Source organism: Triplophysa rosa, linkage group LG9 (genome assembly GCF_024868665.1).
Source record: "Triplophysa rosa linkage group LG9, Trosa_1v2, whole genome shotgun sequence".
NCBI classification, from domain to species: Eukaryota; Metazoa; Chordata; class Actinopteri; order Cypriniformes; family Nemacheilidae; genus Triplophysa; species Triplophysa rosa.
The window spans coordinates 17,680,772-17,696,665 of NC_079898.1; the positions used below are offsets into that span (position 1 = coordinate 17,680,772).

At 38.4% G+C, this 15,894-nt stretch overlaps 3 protein-coding genes across 3 annotated transcripts; all 3 read right to left on the bottom strand.

The window, feature by feature from the left end:
• Positions 1–13: 13 nt before the first annotated feature.
• Positions 14–579, bottom strand: lg9h10orf53 (linkage group 9 C10orf53 homolog). The gene is made up of 3 exons (XM_057342403.1): positions 483–579; positions 187–306; positions 14–105 (listed from the first exon to the last, which is right to left on the bottom strand). Exons 1-3 carry the CDS (start codon positions 577–579, stop codon positions 41–43), a joined length of 282 nt encoding a protein of 93 aa, XP_057198386.1. The 3' UTR covers positions 14–40.
• Positions 580–849: 270 nt separating this feature from the next.
• On the bottom strand, positions 850–10,069 carry chata (choline O-acetyltransferase a). Its single transcript, XM_057342118.1, is given in 15 exon segments — positions 850–3,082; positions 3,219–3,356; positions 3,454–3,516; positions 3,654–3,792; positions 4,510–4,632; positions 4,909–5,037; positions 5,274–5,374; positions 5,719–5,888; positions 6,107–6,284; positions 6,627–6,807; positions 6,905–6,958; positions 7,174–7,292; positions 7,438–7,629; positions 9,336–9,440; positions 9,739–10,069. Coding segments are annotated over 14 exon segments (1,899 nt in total). The 5' UTR covers positions 9,384–9,440; positions 9,739–10,069; the 3' UTR covers positions 850–2,818.
• A 652-nt stretch (positions 10,070–10,721) lies between these two features.
• On the bottom strand, positions 10,722–13,286 carry slc18a3a (solute carrier family 18 member 3a). Its single transcript, XM_057342397.1, has one exon. It carries the CDS (start codon positions 12,791–12,793, stop codon positions 11,243–11,245), a length of 1,551 nt encoding a protein of 516 aa, XP_057198380.1. The 5' UTR covers positions 12,794–13,286; the 3' UTR covers positions 10,722–11,242.
• Positions 13,287–15,894: the final 2,608 nt, after the last annotated feature.

Here is a 15,894-nt window from a genome sequence, read left to right on the forward strand (position 1 = left end):
AATAAGCAAATCTAGGTGTAGAGTTCGAAAAGCATCAGATTCAGTACGCGTCCCTCACTGCGTCAATGGCTTGGTGGCACAGCGGATCAAGTCGTCCATCACCCCCTATGAACAAAGTTAGACACTATATAACCATCATATCATGCTGTAATCCAGAGGTTTCCAAATGTTGACGCAAACTATTACCAAACTCCAGGTCAGCAATGCTGCACGTATAGACACACTCTCCATTCACAATAAGCTTCACTGTAGTCCAGTCATCTGTTTCCTCCAGGACACACTGGTGACCGTCTGCTTTCAGGGCAGCTGCAGGAAATATAATGACAAATTTACTTTCTCTTTAAGTATTATAATAAATGACCCTAGCGACCGCAAACACAGTCGTCGTTTCTGTTAGACCTACTATAAAAAAACGGGTTGGTAAACTTGGTTTGTTGTCTAGTACATCTTAAGTTAACGTCGGTTAGTAATATGGTGAATACCTTGTAAACCGTCCAGGCGACATGTTCTGTGCTCGACGATACCACACGACTCATATGGACCGTATTGTACTATTACCGGTGAGTTCTTCTGGGGCATTTTTTTCTTAAACTATTACCAATAAATACACAAAAAGGTCACTGGTAAATCGGCACAATGAGGATTAATTGCGTCTGTGTGTCTACCTCTCTCCATAGTAACCGAGAGTCTGTAATGTCAAGTGCACACAAAGTGGGAGGGACATACAAACTCAAGTTACATTACATTTATGACTCATCAATGAAACATACTTTTGTTTAATAATATTTGGATGTTTGTCTTTATTTAGAAGTGTTCTATTTATTATCTTTAAGTGTTATTGCAACAATCATTGATTATTTTCCCAATTAAAACAAAATTTACTGGAAGCTTATGTGCCATGCTGAAAGTTGCCTAGTAAACCCACTTTTGCATTATCATGAGCATGACAAAAAAAGTAAATGTAATTAATGCAAAATAAAATACAGTATAAATAAAATAATATATTTTATAGCATAGTATGTAAGCAATGGGTCTACCTGTGCCGCTGTACACCTAGGCTACAGCTATAAAAGATATGAAATACTCAGTGCACTTTTGTTTAGTAGTTTTTATGACATTATTACAAAAACAACAATAATAATAAATAGACATTTATTTTTTGCAAACCAAAACTTAAAAAAAAAAATACATCAAAGAATGTCACAGTTTTAAACACTCCTCCACCCGTTTGACAGAAAACATTCAGTTTCAGATTTCACATCTTGAGAACACTGTGCACAAAGGACATATCCCTTTACTAATACTTGCACTAAGGCTATAATTTCTCTACATATTTATCGAATTTTCTCGGTACAGTCAAGTGTATGTAGCACAATTGACTGCTTTAAGATTTTTTTAATACAATATATATTTGAATTAGCTAGTTGTAAAGTGCTAAAATACATTGGCTTATATGTTTAAAATAATATACTTTTTATATTTCCTTATCAACTACCACAACTGTCAACCTACAGAATCTAGAAATTAAATGCATTTAAAAATAGTGTTCTTTTTTTACCTATATACAGCACATTAGGCATCAGGTATAGTTTCTTAAATTTAAGCACATTTAAATTTGAACACATTAATGTTTACATACACTGTGCAGGGCATTTCAGAATATTCAATCATTTTATCACAATGCTGATTGTATCTTTTAAATGCTTATCAGTTTTGTAACCTCATCTTAAATGAATTGATTTATCTTGCCCTACAGCTATTGCATTGCAAATCACAATCCCTGTTAGTATTATTGCATTAGAAATTAAAACAATTCCACAAAATGTAACTACACACAATGTTCATGCATTACTGATTCACTATGGGCCATATTCTTAAAATATTAAGTCCCATTTCTTTCACTAGATTATTTTCAAGCGCTCAACCCCTGTTTTTTGACAGTTTGAGAATTAAATGGATAGAACACACATCACAGCACACTTTAAAATTATAATACGATACAATATAAACTATAGTAGCTTTCTGGTATTGTTTGTATACTACAGGCTCAAAATACATGTATTTTGCAATATTTTTCCTAAATATATACATTATTATATTAAAGTAAACTCTGGGATATAATTTTGAGACTCACAAGAACAAAGTTAAACAGAAGCTTCTGCTCCAGTTCCGTTGCAGCTTATTCTTATCATTAGAACTGAAGAAAACCCTGAGCAAGTCACCCCATTTTTTATATAATTTATTTCAATTATTTAAAAATAAATAAATAAAATTTCCTTTTCTATTCTTATTGTATTACTTTTATATTCTTTAGCCTTTAATTTATGGCCTATTTTCTTATGTCTATTTCTTGAGCTTTAAAATGCATAAAGTACATTAAATTACCACTAAGCATGAAATGTGCAATATGAATAAACTTGTACTAATCGTTCTGCTCTATTTGACTACTGGAGTCTTTGAACTTATTAGCTATAATATATGATCTTATTTATATTAACAGTATATACTATATCAATGTTACTGTTGCCATTTAAACTTATTGTTTCTCTAGCATCTATATTTGTTCTCCTCCAATTGCACAATGTTGTTCTATACACTGGCAGTAAAATAATTTAATTTCAATTTCCACTTACACTTCTCAACCATGTACCCTTATAACCAAAAATATGCATACGTACTGTATGATTCTATATCAAACCCATAGATTGTTTGACTCCTAAAATCCCATTCTAACGACTTTACAACTGTCAAAATGGTTCCAGCATCGTCCATATGGTTCAAGCGATGTAGGATGAGCCAGTGAGGTTCTTGTTTCTTGCTATGATTTCTTTGCGGTCTTCTTGGGAGTTCCTCCCATCCTTTCTGCGGAGTCTGCTTGAATGTTGCATTTTCTGCATAGATCTTGCATTTCTTTCAGGCACCCCTCAAGAGTCTTCACAAACAAATCTGAGCTGGTCTCTGCACAGTCACGGAAGCTTGACACACAGAAAATGATGTGGTCTGTCTGAGGGTTGTAGCAGGCTCCGTAGCCATTAGGGACAACTGGACCATAGCAGCAGAACATCTCCTCAGTGGTTGGGACCTATGCAAAGTCAACAATTTGAAGAGACCGTTTGGTAAGTCTAGTGGTACAAATTAGATGTGAAGTTATTTAAATTAAGTTAACATGTGCACTGTAGAGCACAAATCTGTTTTTATGTATAGGTATGCATGTGAACCTGGCTTGTGGAAAGGATGAACTGGATGCTGGTGAGATAGGTCGGATCAGTAAACAACTCTGGCATCTCCACTTTCAGCTCCTTGGAAACCTCTCGTAGTCCCAGCAAGTGATTGTCTATTGCCATACCTGTGACTGCCTGTTTACACAGATTGATAAAGAGGTAAATTGTAAGAGCAGATACAACAATAACAAATGATTGTGACAGATGTGGTTCACATTTAGCTTTTACTTACCAATATTGTGTAATTGGTCTGGGCCGTAACAGCAGTCCGAAACTTCTCCATTTTCTCAGCATCCTACAAAAATAAAGGCAGACGGGGTGGAATCAAGTGGGGTCTTATGTTCCTCATTTAACAATACACACAGCAATGGGCATCTTGCTGGTCAGTTGGATTAAATTGTAAGAATGTTATGTACAGGCCATTTTACGTACAGTGATGTTGGAGCTGACAGTCATAGCTTTAACAAACGCTAAGGCCTCAGGTGTGGCAGAGCGGATGTTGTCGACTCGTCCCTCTTGAAAGCGCCGTATTGATGCACTCTCATAGGTGGGAACTAGACATCTATGACATCTGAAAGACACATGTCAGGCATGAAGACTCTATAATAATCTTAAAGGCATAGTACACCCAAAAATGGTGCCCCAGAAATCTCAGTTGCTAACATTTTCCCAAATATCTTTCTTTGTGTTCAACCAAACAATGAAATTTATACGGGTTTAGGATAACTTGAGGGTGAGTGAATGATGACAGAATTGTCATTCTTGGGTGAAATATCCCTTTTAGACAGTGTGTATCAAAGCCGTTGAAAAACAGAGTTACGACACTCGCATAGACTTGAAAGAATAGAATGCGGAAATAACTCGTGTCATGGAGTGACCAATAGTTCCAAACACTGCACTGAAGCCCATTCATTTCAATGTCTCCCAAACGCATTTGCTGTACAGTTGGTGAAATAACGGCATGTTTATACATTTTAACGAGTTGGCGGACATATCTATTCATAGATCTTATATTTATAAATCTTAAATACATATTACTCCCCAGACAAAATTCTGCTATAAATGTAGTCAACGTAGTATTCACTGTACACCATGTGCTAATATATTTGGCCAAATTTATGCAAATTGCTGTTGTCTGTCCTGCTAAAGTCCATTCAAATAGGTTGACAGCACGGATTTGTTTGGAACTATTGAGCGCTCCATGAACCACGTGACCACACAGCAGCAAGCTCGAGTGTCGTAACTCTGTTTTTCAATGGCTCTGGTGTATATTATAGAGATAACTGACCTGTAGAATGTTAACTGCAGGGCAACTTGAATGTACGCATCAGGGCTCATCTTCTGTCTCTTGATGAACTCTTTTCCATAGCCGGTGAATTTGTTGACATTCATGTCCAAGTTTTGAACAAGTCTGTAGAATTTGGCAGTGGATTTGTTGTCAAATATACTTATAGACTTAATTATTCTCTCTTAACTGAAATTTATTTATTTATTTGAATGAATACATAAATAAATGAATCAATAAAAAACAAATGTAATATTCTGTTTATTCTTCTTGAAATGGATGCATAGATTGATGCATAGATCAAATAATTAACTTTAACCTAATCTAGATTTACAGCACGGCGCGTTAAGAATGACATACATAAGATTTGGAAATTGTGTAATGTCTATCCTGTTGGCTTACTTTTATAATCTGCCTGTCGAGGCTGTGAGGAAGGTTAGGATTTCTGGCGAGCATTTCCAGCGCAGTCGTCTAGGGGCTGAAAGGTCACTCATGCTGGCTGCTCTCACCAGCTTAGAAGGACTGCCTCTCCTGAGACACAATCATGTTAACCATCACATTGTGTATTCACTTGACAATGTTCTGATCTCAAGTCACCTAATTAGAGTTTGTCATTTCAGCCTCACATGCCCAGTTCTAGTGAAAAGACATTTTTTAAGATTCTTTCAGAAGAGAATGTATTCATTGAATCTGCCAAACCAAACATGCATTCTGGGTAGAGATTTGCTTTGAAATATATTTCTATAGAGGGAGATTCTTTAACTTACATGTATGTTAGTAGATATTCTGTACATTGCACGAGCACTATTCCCTCGAATGGGGAGTGTTCGCAGACAACCCCACAGCATCCATCTGCACCTATTACAAACTGAAATCATTACAGTAGTTGAATATTAGAATGAGTCTTGATGGTTATATGCTTTTTGCCACTTTTATTAAAAGACCGAAGTGCCTTGAAATCTGCAGCTTTGTTTGATGCGTTGATGTCATTTCCTCTGAAACAGGAAATGAGGGAGGGACATACTGGGTGGTTCCTGGCCTTTTAAAATGGCCAATAGCAGAGGCGGACACTAAATTCTAGAGAGCTTATGATTGGTCCGAAAAATCTGACGAGAAGGTAAGGTGCAAAATGATGGAAGTGAGAGACAAAAAGCCAAAAAAAACATTTTTGATTTCACGGGGACTTTAAAGATCCCATTGGGTTCTCAGTACCTGCATGGGTTTGTCGTACCAGCGGTTTCCCCCGTTCTTATCCTTTCCTCCTCCGTGGAGCATCAGCGAAGCACGGTTGGTGTCAGTCAGTTCAACGCCAGACGAGTCATCCAAACACACCAGACACAGACAGCGCTCAATCATGTCTAGAGAGTCCCTGTTAGTAGAATCTGAACCCGATTGTATAGCGTTACATTACATATGTGTGCATTCAATTAACCTGTATAGATTTTCCTGTTTTATCAGGGGAATTTTTCAGTAGGAGATAAACGAATCCAGATAAAGTCAATCTGTTTAGTTTCTTGTGGGCAACCTGAAATGTTTAATGTCAAATTGCAGGTCTGATAACAGATACATCTTGTTTTGTTGAGGTTAAGTGATGTCTGACCTTTGATCAGTATGCTGCGAGCCTCGGCCCACTGCGTTCGGCCGTCTGATGTGAGCAGACCAATGGGAGGCAGACGCTCCTCCTCGCAGTCTGCCATCTCTCTGATTCGCTTCAGCTGAGTGTAAAGGTCTTTTTCATTCAACCGGCGGAAGTTTATCACCACGTCAAGAACAAATAACTGCAAATACAGAATAAAGATGTAGGTGTATCATTTTTGACTTTAGACTTTATGCTGACTTATTTCCAACATGGATGCTGTTATAGACTTACAAGGCCAGGATCCAAGTCCACCTCAAACTAAACATCCTCTAAGTGGCCTAGACTGCTATGACGTTTGCTGATCATTTGTTGAGACAAACTTTAACATAATTAGAGTGAACTGAGGCATAACAATAATTGATTCCCAGCTATCTCTTACACGTCAATGAAACATTGAGCATCTGTCATAGGACTTGTCTATTAATGACTTGATGGAAAGCACTTTCAGATCAGACCTAATTGGATTCACTAATATGCCTACCTGATTCTTACAAGCCACAATGATATGTTCTGGCTCGGGCATTACAGTACTCCTCTGAGCCACTAGAGTGTCAGTCTTTGGCCCAGGCAGACGGTAAGAGGTGAAGACCTTGTAGTATTGATCCATACAAAGGGGCGTCCCAGCCTGCTGCCCACGACCCTCTTCCACAGGGAGGCTATGTCTGCAATGAAGAGCATTTTGTTTTTCAGAATTAGAGAAATTACTGTAGTGTAAAGTTCAGGTGTTTCTGCTGTTGAAAACAAGGTGAAGTAACCTACGTCTCAATGAGAGATTTATACTCTAATACACCAGAGATGAGATTAGCGGCATATCTGTTGAAGAAAAAAAATGTTATTTTTCAATATATAATTTTGAATATACAACTGTTGTTTAGAATGATCATACTGTTAGATTATTACATTTTGTTTAAAATATATATAATAAAAAAAGCATTTAAACTGTTTCAAAACAAAAGTTGTAAATTTGAAAAATTTGAAAAGGCAAGTTAAAGTGGGGTAGCAACAAATGTCCCTATAAGTCCCAGTACCTGAGGACATCACTTTGGCACCTAAATTTCTGCTTGGGAAAGACCATTACAGGACTGGAGTTGACAGGTAGTGCTAACCTGTTATTCAAATACATATCTTCAAGCCAGTAGTCATATACCTTAAAAATCATTAAAGGATGGAAAACACACACATTATAAAATCACCAAATGATGGAGAAGGTGTTTGCAAATAACATTCAAAAACATAAATTCAATGTCTGCGCATTAAAAGTTACATTTAGTACATTTTTGCAGAGTTCTTACCCAATTGGCTTTAAGATCCCTTCTATCCAATAGTTTCCTCTGAAGCATTTCCCCCACCCCGCCAGGTGCTCCAAATTTCTTCACAATAGTTTTGGTGTTTCTTAACTGCTCCTCTGGTATGAGGTGACTCATACACTTCAGATACATGTCCAGAGTTTGCTGCAGCGGGGCAACCGGGAGCTTTGGCAGGCCCTAAAACCATATAATGAAGAGAGCTTCGGTATCATTTATTTAAATATATTTTATCATGTCAGGGGCAGCATCTGTTTTGATACCGTCTGCTTGCTTGGCTGTAAACTTTTGCAAATGAGTCTCTTGTCAAATTAGCCTTACAGACGATATTGATAGAGTCCTGGTATATTCTTCATGCTTCAAATGCCAGAGTAAGACCATGCTAATTTGATGAAATACCTTTTAAGAATTTGACAGACACTTTATGTAAAGTGACTTACAATAGTCCATTCAAGCTATGTATTAATGTGCGTTCTCTGGGAATCGAACCTATTAATTTTGTTAGCCTAATGCCGACCAGCCGAGTTACAGAAACGCACATAAATAGAAATTATCATTCATGTTTTAAATGCAAACAAAACATTGTAGACAAACATGCATCTATATTATTAAGCCATGGCTGGTCATAAAATAAGGTTTGAACTATAGCAGGGGTCTTCAACGTTTTTCGGGGCAAGGACCCCTTAGATGAGAGATGCATGGAGCAGGGACCCCCTTATACTAAATGTGTGAACAGGAGCTATTTAAATAGAAACAACCCTATTGTCACAGCAATATTATGTTAAGACATTACATTAGCACTATTATGTTATTGTTGCACATAGGCTAAATACTTTTCTGTATATTATTTTTGTTTTTAATAAAGATTGCTTGATTATTTTAAGGGATTTGCAGCATCAAACATTTTAATTTTACTGTGAGATGGACAATTAAACATTTATTTGAACCTTAGTTTTTATTAAGGCTTCAATGAGATGACTGCCCCTGGTTAATGGCACAAAGACTATTCTGGTGGAGATAGGGGTTGTCTCTGGATGCGAAAGAAATCGGTGCAGATTTTAAGCATTCTGTTGTAAAATCAGGCCGTTTTATTAACTGTCATTCTTGTTTTTCTTCCGCTTTTCTGTGTGTTGTAGAACACACCGCTATTGTATAATTCTGAGCTCCGTTGTCTTCTCGTGGATCAGCATTGTCGCGGCTGTTACACGAAAATTAACACGAGTTTTTTTTCTGCAGAGCATCAGACTAAGGAGAGCAACATGATGCAACGAGTCCGCGTTATTTTCGGGGCAACTTGTTTGACGTTCACCATCAGTAGACGGCGCGTGTTTCATTGATTTTAAACACGTACGATAGTTCTGTCAGAGTTTACAATGCAGAAGCGGTGTGGTGTCATTTGGCTGTCAAATTAGCGCTTTACAGCTTTAACAAATTTAAAAAGAAGTTAAGAAACATATGAGAATGCACTTTATTTGCAAGCAACTCCTTTCATGCGTACTTTTATCGGAAGGGAGAAAGAGAATGCACTGATTCTAATTCTACCGATTTTTATGATGCAGATGTAACGTTTCTTCCATTGCTTGCTTCCGCTGCCTGAATGGATGTTTATGTCTGCACACACACAGGTTATAATTGCAGTGCGCGGGAGCTTCAATGAGTCCGAGCGGCCGCGCACGTGCGCAGCTTAAAGAGAACATTGGTTGTAATATTCCTGTACCCATGCTTTACATTTTTAACAGAAAGTTGCCTGTGAGTAAACAGTAATTAGCGACCCCTTGCAGTTCCACCGCGGACCCCCGGTTGAAGACCCCTGAACTATAGGATTGTTACGCTACAAAACATTACAAAAAAAAAATGTTGTCGTAAAGTAACAATAGGCAACTTACACTGGGATCTCCTGCGTTTTTTGATGGTTCCCGTTGCAAAACCGGCATCCTCAGAAACTACAGACAGAGTTCTGTCAAGCGAGACGAAATTCCACTAGTGTCCCTCTGGAATAGACAGGTGTGAGGGAATGCTTTGCATTGCAAACACACAAGTTTTTAACATACCTATTCTTTCCAACCAGTGTTATTAAGCGATAAGTTATGCTTCACCTTAAATTATTATTTACTAATACTATAAAGACATCTTGTACAGTTTCGCAGTTTTTCTGTTGCGTGCAGCAGGTCATTTTGTACATTGGGCTGCTATTTAAAATGAAATAAAATATATAAACATTGTGATAAAATAACTTGATTAATTTCTGTTGCTAAAATTCTAAAAAGTATTGACTTAAAAAATACTCACCAAAATGGCATACTCCCGTCGAGTCCAAAAGTGTATAGCAAATGGTGTATACAGGTTCATAATCCGTATGTTTTCACATCGGGAAGTGCAGTAAGTGGTAAACGTTAACTTTGTCCTGTTTCAGACAGCATTCTTGAATTCCATTCATTAAAAACAAGAAGCTCCGTAAGATGTTCCTTGGGAAAGATGCTGAATGATGCTGAAGGAGCGGCACCTTGTTTTAGACTCCTCCCACCAAACTCCATTCGCTCGATGTCTGATCTGCAGTCCACCTTGCCGCCCACCTCTTGCTTATGTTGCGTTAGTTGAGTCCTTGAGCAATATTAGACACCCTTACTGAAGTCAAAGTAAAATAATATTGTGCATTGTACATAACAGTGCTCGATAATTTAATTAAAACTAAATATGGCAAGTTTTTTGCATACAACCTTGCGCTGTAATTTTTCAACGAATAGATTTAGTTTACCTCTGTTCTCAAAAGCACTTGCAAACACCGTTTTGGATACGAATCGTTTCAGAATCTTTTTGGGGGTGGAAAGAAATGTAGAAGGAAACCAAATGTTTTGTAGTAGCCTATTTGTATAAACTTCTCATTTATTTCTCTCCCGCAACAGAAAACATCTTTAGCCTTCTCGCCCTTATATTTAAATGCTGTCTTGAACGCTAATTTCTTCTTTATTATGATGTTTTTCTAATTCACCTAAACGACAAAAGACCATGAGGTTTTATGGTTCTAGTGTTGCTTGTATCTTTTATAAACATTTTTTTCCGTTTTCTGAATATCAATATTTAATTTGTAAAACGATGTGAAATCAAGCTCAAAGTTATTCAAAACGAAATAAAACAAATTAATTTACGATGTGTAAATATTATTTGTTTAAAGGTTACTTTAAAGATGCATGCTATAGGGATGCATGCTTTATGAAATGACATTGAACACTCCGCAAAACAAGACGTTTCACCGTTTTTTCACATATAGGTTTTTTAATTATGTACATTTTATATGCACATATGTACACATTATGTTCCATAACATACAGTAATGCATTCCATACATACACCCTAAACATTTAATACTTAGACACTGGAAGGCAGGATTCACACCAGTTCCATCATTTTTTCTATGAAGGTGTCAGGTGACATGTTGCATATTAATTGTTACAGCACAAAATTGGCGGAATAACTTCAACGAAGGCCCATTCAATACGTAGACACGCGTCTTCATATTTAATGTGTTTGCACCATATTTATGTCCCTGAATACAACTCAGTACAGCGGGAAAACATACAGTACATTTTTCATTGATCATTTTTATATTTGTATTGGGAAAATTGTATTTCATTGCGCGTATAATTTATGTAAATTAATAATTTCAGATTGTATGATGTTTACCAGTGGATCTCATCGGGACAATAAACTACATGTAAATGAATTCATGAAGTTATGAAAAACGTTTATATTTAGTAGAGGTTTTGAAGATGACTAATAGAACTAGGACGGATGACTATATGCATTCTGGTTCGGACGTCTCTTCTTCGGAGAAGGACCTTGATTGTCCAGCAAATGTCCCATTCTCGTCGATAGGCACACAGTTGCCAGATGTACTATAGCCGTGCTTCTTACTTAGGCGTTCTTCCATTCTGATGGTGTCATAGAGACCTGTGGCTCCCTCCTCCAGTAACATGTTTCTCTCGGAATGAGACGGTTTCATTAAGCACACGTTGCGCAGCAGGAGCAGGGCTGGTGCGTAAAGGACGTTCACCAGACCCATGCCTAGATTAAGTTGCACGAAACCTAAATCGTGTACTATTTTACCGGCCATGATTGGGCCCAGCGCGTAAGCAACACAGTAGGAGATGTCTGCGATAGCGTATACACTACCATATACAGACACGTGACGGACGTCTACAAGGAAAGCAAGAGTAGGTAATAAAGCCGTGTCTACCAGTGCAATGCCGAAACAAATGCCACATAAGGGAATAATGAGTTGCTCGAAGTTTTTACATGCCGGCACAATACAGGAGCTGGCACCAATGATAACCATGCCCAGTGCCCCGTAAAACCACTGCAAATGTGGATATTGTGCTGCCAGTTTGACAGTGATGTAGACACCTAAAATGTGAGGGAAAAAGGCCGGTAGCCAGGTGAGCCCGATCTCCCACTGGGATGAATCCATGGTCTCCTCCATCCAGTTAGCGATGGTGGGCTCCAGAAAAGCAAGTGGGATGTTACACGTGGTCAAAGCTCCTGCCACAACAGCTATATAGGGATCTATCATTAGTTTGTAAATTGGGGTGCCAACTAGCATATTCTCTCTAGTCCTATTGGAAAAGGGCTTGAGGACAGTCAAGCACAATATGCCATCTGCCAAACAGACACAAGCAAGCACAATGAACGGGACGCGTTTGCCCACGAACTCGTATAGTACCCCTCCAAACGGGGGCGCCGCCAGGCTTCCAAATGATATGAAAGCGAGGGCAATACCCAGCGCTCGACTTCTCTCTGCCTCCTCCGTGAACTTGTCTGCGATCATGGCAATCCCAGAAGTGTCCGCAAACGCCGAACCGAGACCCTGCAGACTGCGTGCTACGAACAGAGTCGCGTAGTTTTCGGCGAACGCAAAAATGCAGGTGGAGACGAACATGATACTAAGTCCAATTAAAAGTGGAATGTCATAGCCGACGCGGTCTATGAATGTTCCCGTGAAAGGATTGACAAGGAGCTGCAAAATGGCTTTGGACGCAAAAAGCACGCCGATCTGCACATCGAAATTCTCTTTTTGCGCTTGATAGTGCGTGCTGTTGGATGAGTTGTGCGTTACATGAGCACGTTCCGATTCGCTCTCTAAGCGGGCTAAGTAATCTGGAACAATTGGGACGATGACCATGTAAAGCATATTGTCTAGCAAAAGTGCCACACACACAATGACTAAAATAATCCTCCTTTGCCGTTCGGGGTCCTGGATCGCAGTGCCCAACTGTTTAGTTCTTTCGCCCATCTCTGACAGTTTAACGGCGGCGGTTTGCGCCAAGCCACCGGATGCGTCCGTCGCCATGCTTCACACTTTTCTCGATTTAACCAAAAGACTGTAACTCTCTTCTGTACTGTTGCGATTCTTGCAAAGGAAGTGAGTTGTCCAACACTTCTTGAATAGTCAGGCTTCAACGCGCGGGCGAACTTTTCCTGCTTTACCTTCGCGTGCCGCTGCGGTCCTCCGTTGCGCGTGCATTTCCTCTCTAGTGACTGCTGTCAGCCTGTATTGTTTCATCGTATCATGACCCGTCATTCGGGTGAGGACGCCAAAACTCGTGCTCAAGTCAAAATTCACGCTCTTGTTTTCCCTTCTTTACGCTGTCATTGCACGACTCGCGGAATGAACCTGAATAAATTAATTCACCTGTAGCGCGATGTCTTCATGTCTCTTCAGCTGTCTTCTCGTTGATGCCACAGAATGTAGATGCGCTTACATGTTGATTCCATTGAAAACGCTCCTCTTTTTTCCCAAGGATGTGACGCTCTGTTTGCTACCCCCTCAAGTGGTTCCCCAGCCAGCTGGGTCTTTTATGCTAATTTAACACGTCAAGTCCCTACCCAGTAACGCCGGTGCTTTGCTTTATAACTTCGAAATATTGACCGAGTTCAGTAACTGCTTAGGACCACAAAGCTTATGTCACAGAACTTGACAGGCATGCTGACTACGAGGAAGATGCCTGGCAATGTTATTGTAGATTCTCACCAAGAGATGACCTCAAACACATGCAGGACCTCAGAGAGTTTACACTTCACTGAGACGTCATTGATTTTTGTGTAGCAGTGTACTTTTTGGAGACAGTTTATTATTTTGGTCTCCATACATAGTAATTTTTTCCTTTCTATTCAGGGGGAGAGGAGGATCAAAAGACACAAAAGAAAAATGACACAATTATTTACAAAGATAGTAGCTAACTGTGTAATCTACCCCCTACCCAAAGGGTTGGTAGTCTTGTGAAGTAATTAATTACGCAAAATTGGAAAAATTGCTGTGTAATTAAATCAAGGTTAAATAGGTTTTTCATCACAGGTTGTTTCATGATTGGGATGTTATTACGCATTAACCAAAACGACCAAAGTGCGTGTGCATAACATTTTTAGCATTTTAAACCAGTATTTAATTTACTAGATTAATGTAATTGTTTAATATTTTTAATATAATGTAAATGGTTATTATGTTATTATTATTATTATTGTTATTCTTCGTCTTTTATTATTATATTATTTTACGAATTCATCTAAATTCTAATTTATCGTGTTTCAGGACCACAGCTGGCTGGACAGCTCCTCATATATTTTAAAACGAAGACTGATCAGCTGTAAACTGTCAAGATTTGTTTCGGAGCTTTCAAGGAAGCAGTTACAAGTGTAAGCATTGCCATTTTTAAAGTCACCCTTTTCTTGCTGATGAATGACGGAAGTAAGGTTTCACGTCAATGTCGAGCGGTATCTGTGATTTTGGTTGTAGTGAAGTAACCTAACGCCATCTGCTGGGCAAGCTTGGTCGCAACGTTTCTTGCTTGAAGAATGGGGTATTAATGACATCTAGTGGTTTTATCACTCTACTGCAAAGTAGATAATATTGGATGAATCTGGAATTGCATTTCAACGCAGAAAACACAGAAAGCTTTTGGTGCATAACCTAATTAATCTTCAAACACTTGGAGGTAATGGAAGTTATTGCTACTGGTAATTTACAGAAAAAATAATGTTATAATAGTGACACCAGAAGATTGCATAACCACAACCCCCCTGTTTGTGTTAGGTATGGCAGGGTAATAAATAACAAAGAACAAAAAAATATGTCCCATCAAAATGACTTTTTCGGATTTTTTCAGCTCACATGCTAGTTTGCATCATGGGCCAAATAAACGTAAAAATGGTAAATAATTGTATTTAAATTTAAGGTGAATAAGTCATGCTATACTGAGTTTTGCCACAAGATGTCCCTGGTAAATCATACATGCCATAATTTAAAGCACTCGTTAAAACTAAATGAAAATATTTTTAAGGTATGTGCAGGTGTAACACATGGGTTGGGAAAGCAGGGTTGGATCCAAATAATGCAGCTTTATTAACAGACAGAGTGGTCAAACATGCAAGGGTCGATAGTCAGCAAACAATATCCAAAGGAGCAAATCAAGGGATAATCGAGTGACAGGCCAAAGGTCAAGACAAGCAGCAAACAATCATAAAACAAGATCGAGGTACAGGTCAAACCATGGGTATACACGGACCAAGGAAACAGCTAGGTAAAGCTGTGGGACATACAATACTGAGCAGTGTGTAATGGAGTGAGTGTGGCTTATAGTGATTGAGTGATAGGCAACAGGTGAAGGTGTAATCAGAGGGGATCTTGGGAAATGGAGTCCAGGGTGAAACAATCAGAGTGGTGTGTGGCGACCTCTGGCGGCAGGGAAAAGATATGTGACAGCAGGGTACGAACAGAGTCTAAAACTATGGCACTTAAAATAAATCTTTCAAAATCTTTTTATGATTGGTTAATTTTAAATCTAGTTTTCCAAACATTTAATCATTTACAGTTAACTTGTTGAAAAAACTACATTGTTTACTTATTGTAAAAATATTATATTTTAGTAAGTGATTGTACCATGCAATTAATATATTTCATAATGGTCTATGTAAATTAGCCATTTTTGCCAGTTTTGTGTTTTTAAAAAAAATCATGTGAATACCCATGATAAATGTATATTAATAAACAGTTGATGACGTCACATGATGTCCTGTATATACACTTGACATGTGCTACTGTACATACGGCATGCGCTAAAATCTGCTGTTTCCTGTGGGGTTTGTTGTTTTCAGTTTTTGCTCTCACTGATAATCCTCTACGTTACATGTTGTTTTTGCAGTCTATTCATTCACTGGAAATAATATGGTTTTAATTCCTTGCATTCGCAGACATGAAGCAGATACTGCACGTCATATCCATAATCCCTCCTCCTCACTGGATTGGTTCCCAAAGGATCAAAGTTTTTTGCTGTTCTGGTTTTGACTTCATTTCGATTTGAAATGAAGAGAATCAAGATCCTCATGTAATCCTGATAAAAGACACAATCTCCCAGGTTACGACAGAACAAATGAAATGGGCCTTACATTCCTTGT

Excerpts from the sequence above, each read along its gene's own strand:
- lg9h10orf53 (XM_057342403.1), bottom strand. The coding sequence starts at position 579 with ATGCCCCAGAAGAACTCACCGGTAATAGTACAATACGGTCCATATGAG. Across the intron at positions 307-482 it reads TCGCCTGGACGGTTTACAAG|CTGCCCTGAAAGCAGACGGT; the intron begins GTATTCACCATA and ends TATTTCCTGCAG. Across the intron at positions 106-186 it reads CATTGCTGACCTGGAGTTTG|GGGGTGATGGACGACTTGAT; the intron begins GTAATAGTTTGC and ends CTTTGTTCATAG.
- slc18a3a (XM_057342397.1), bottom strand. The coding sequence starts at position 12,793 with ATGGCGACGGACGCATCCGGTGGCTTGGCGCAAACCGCCGCCGTTAAA.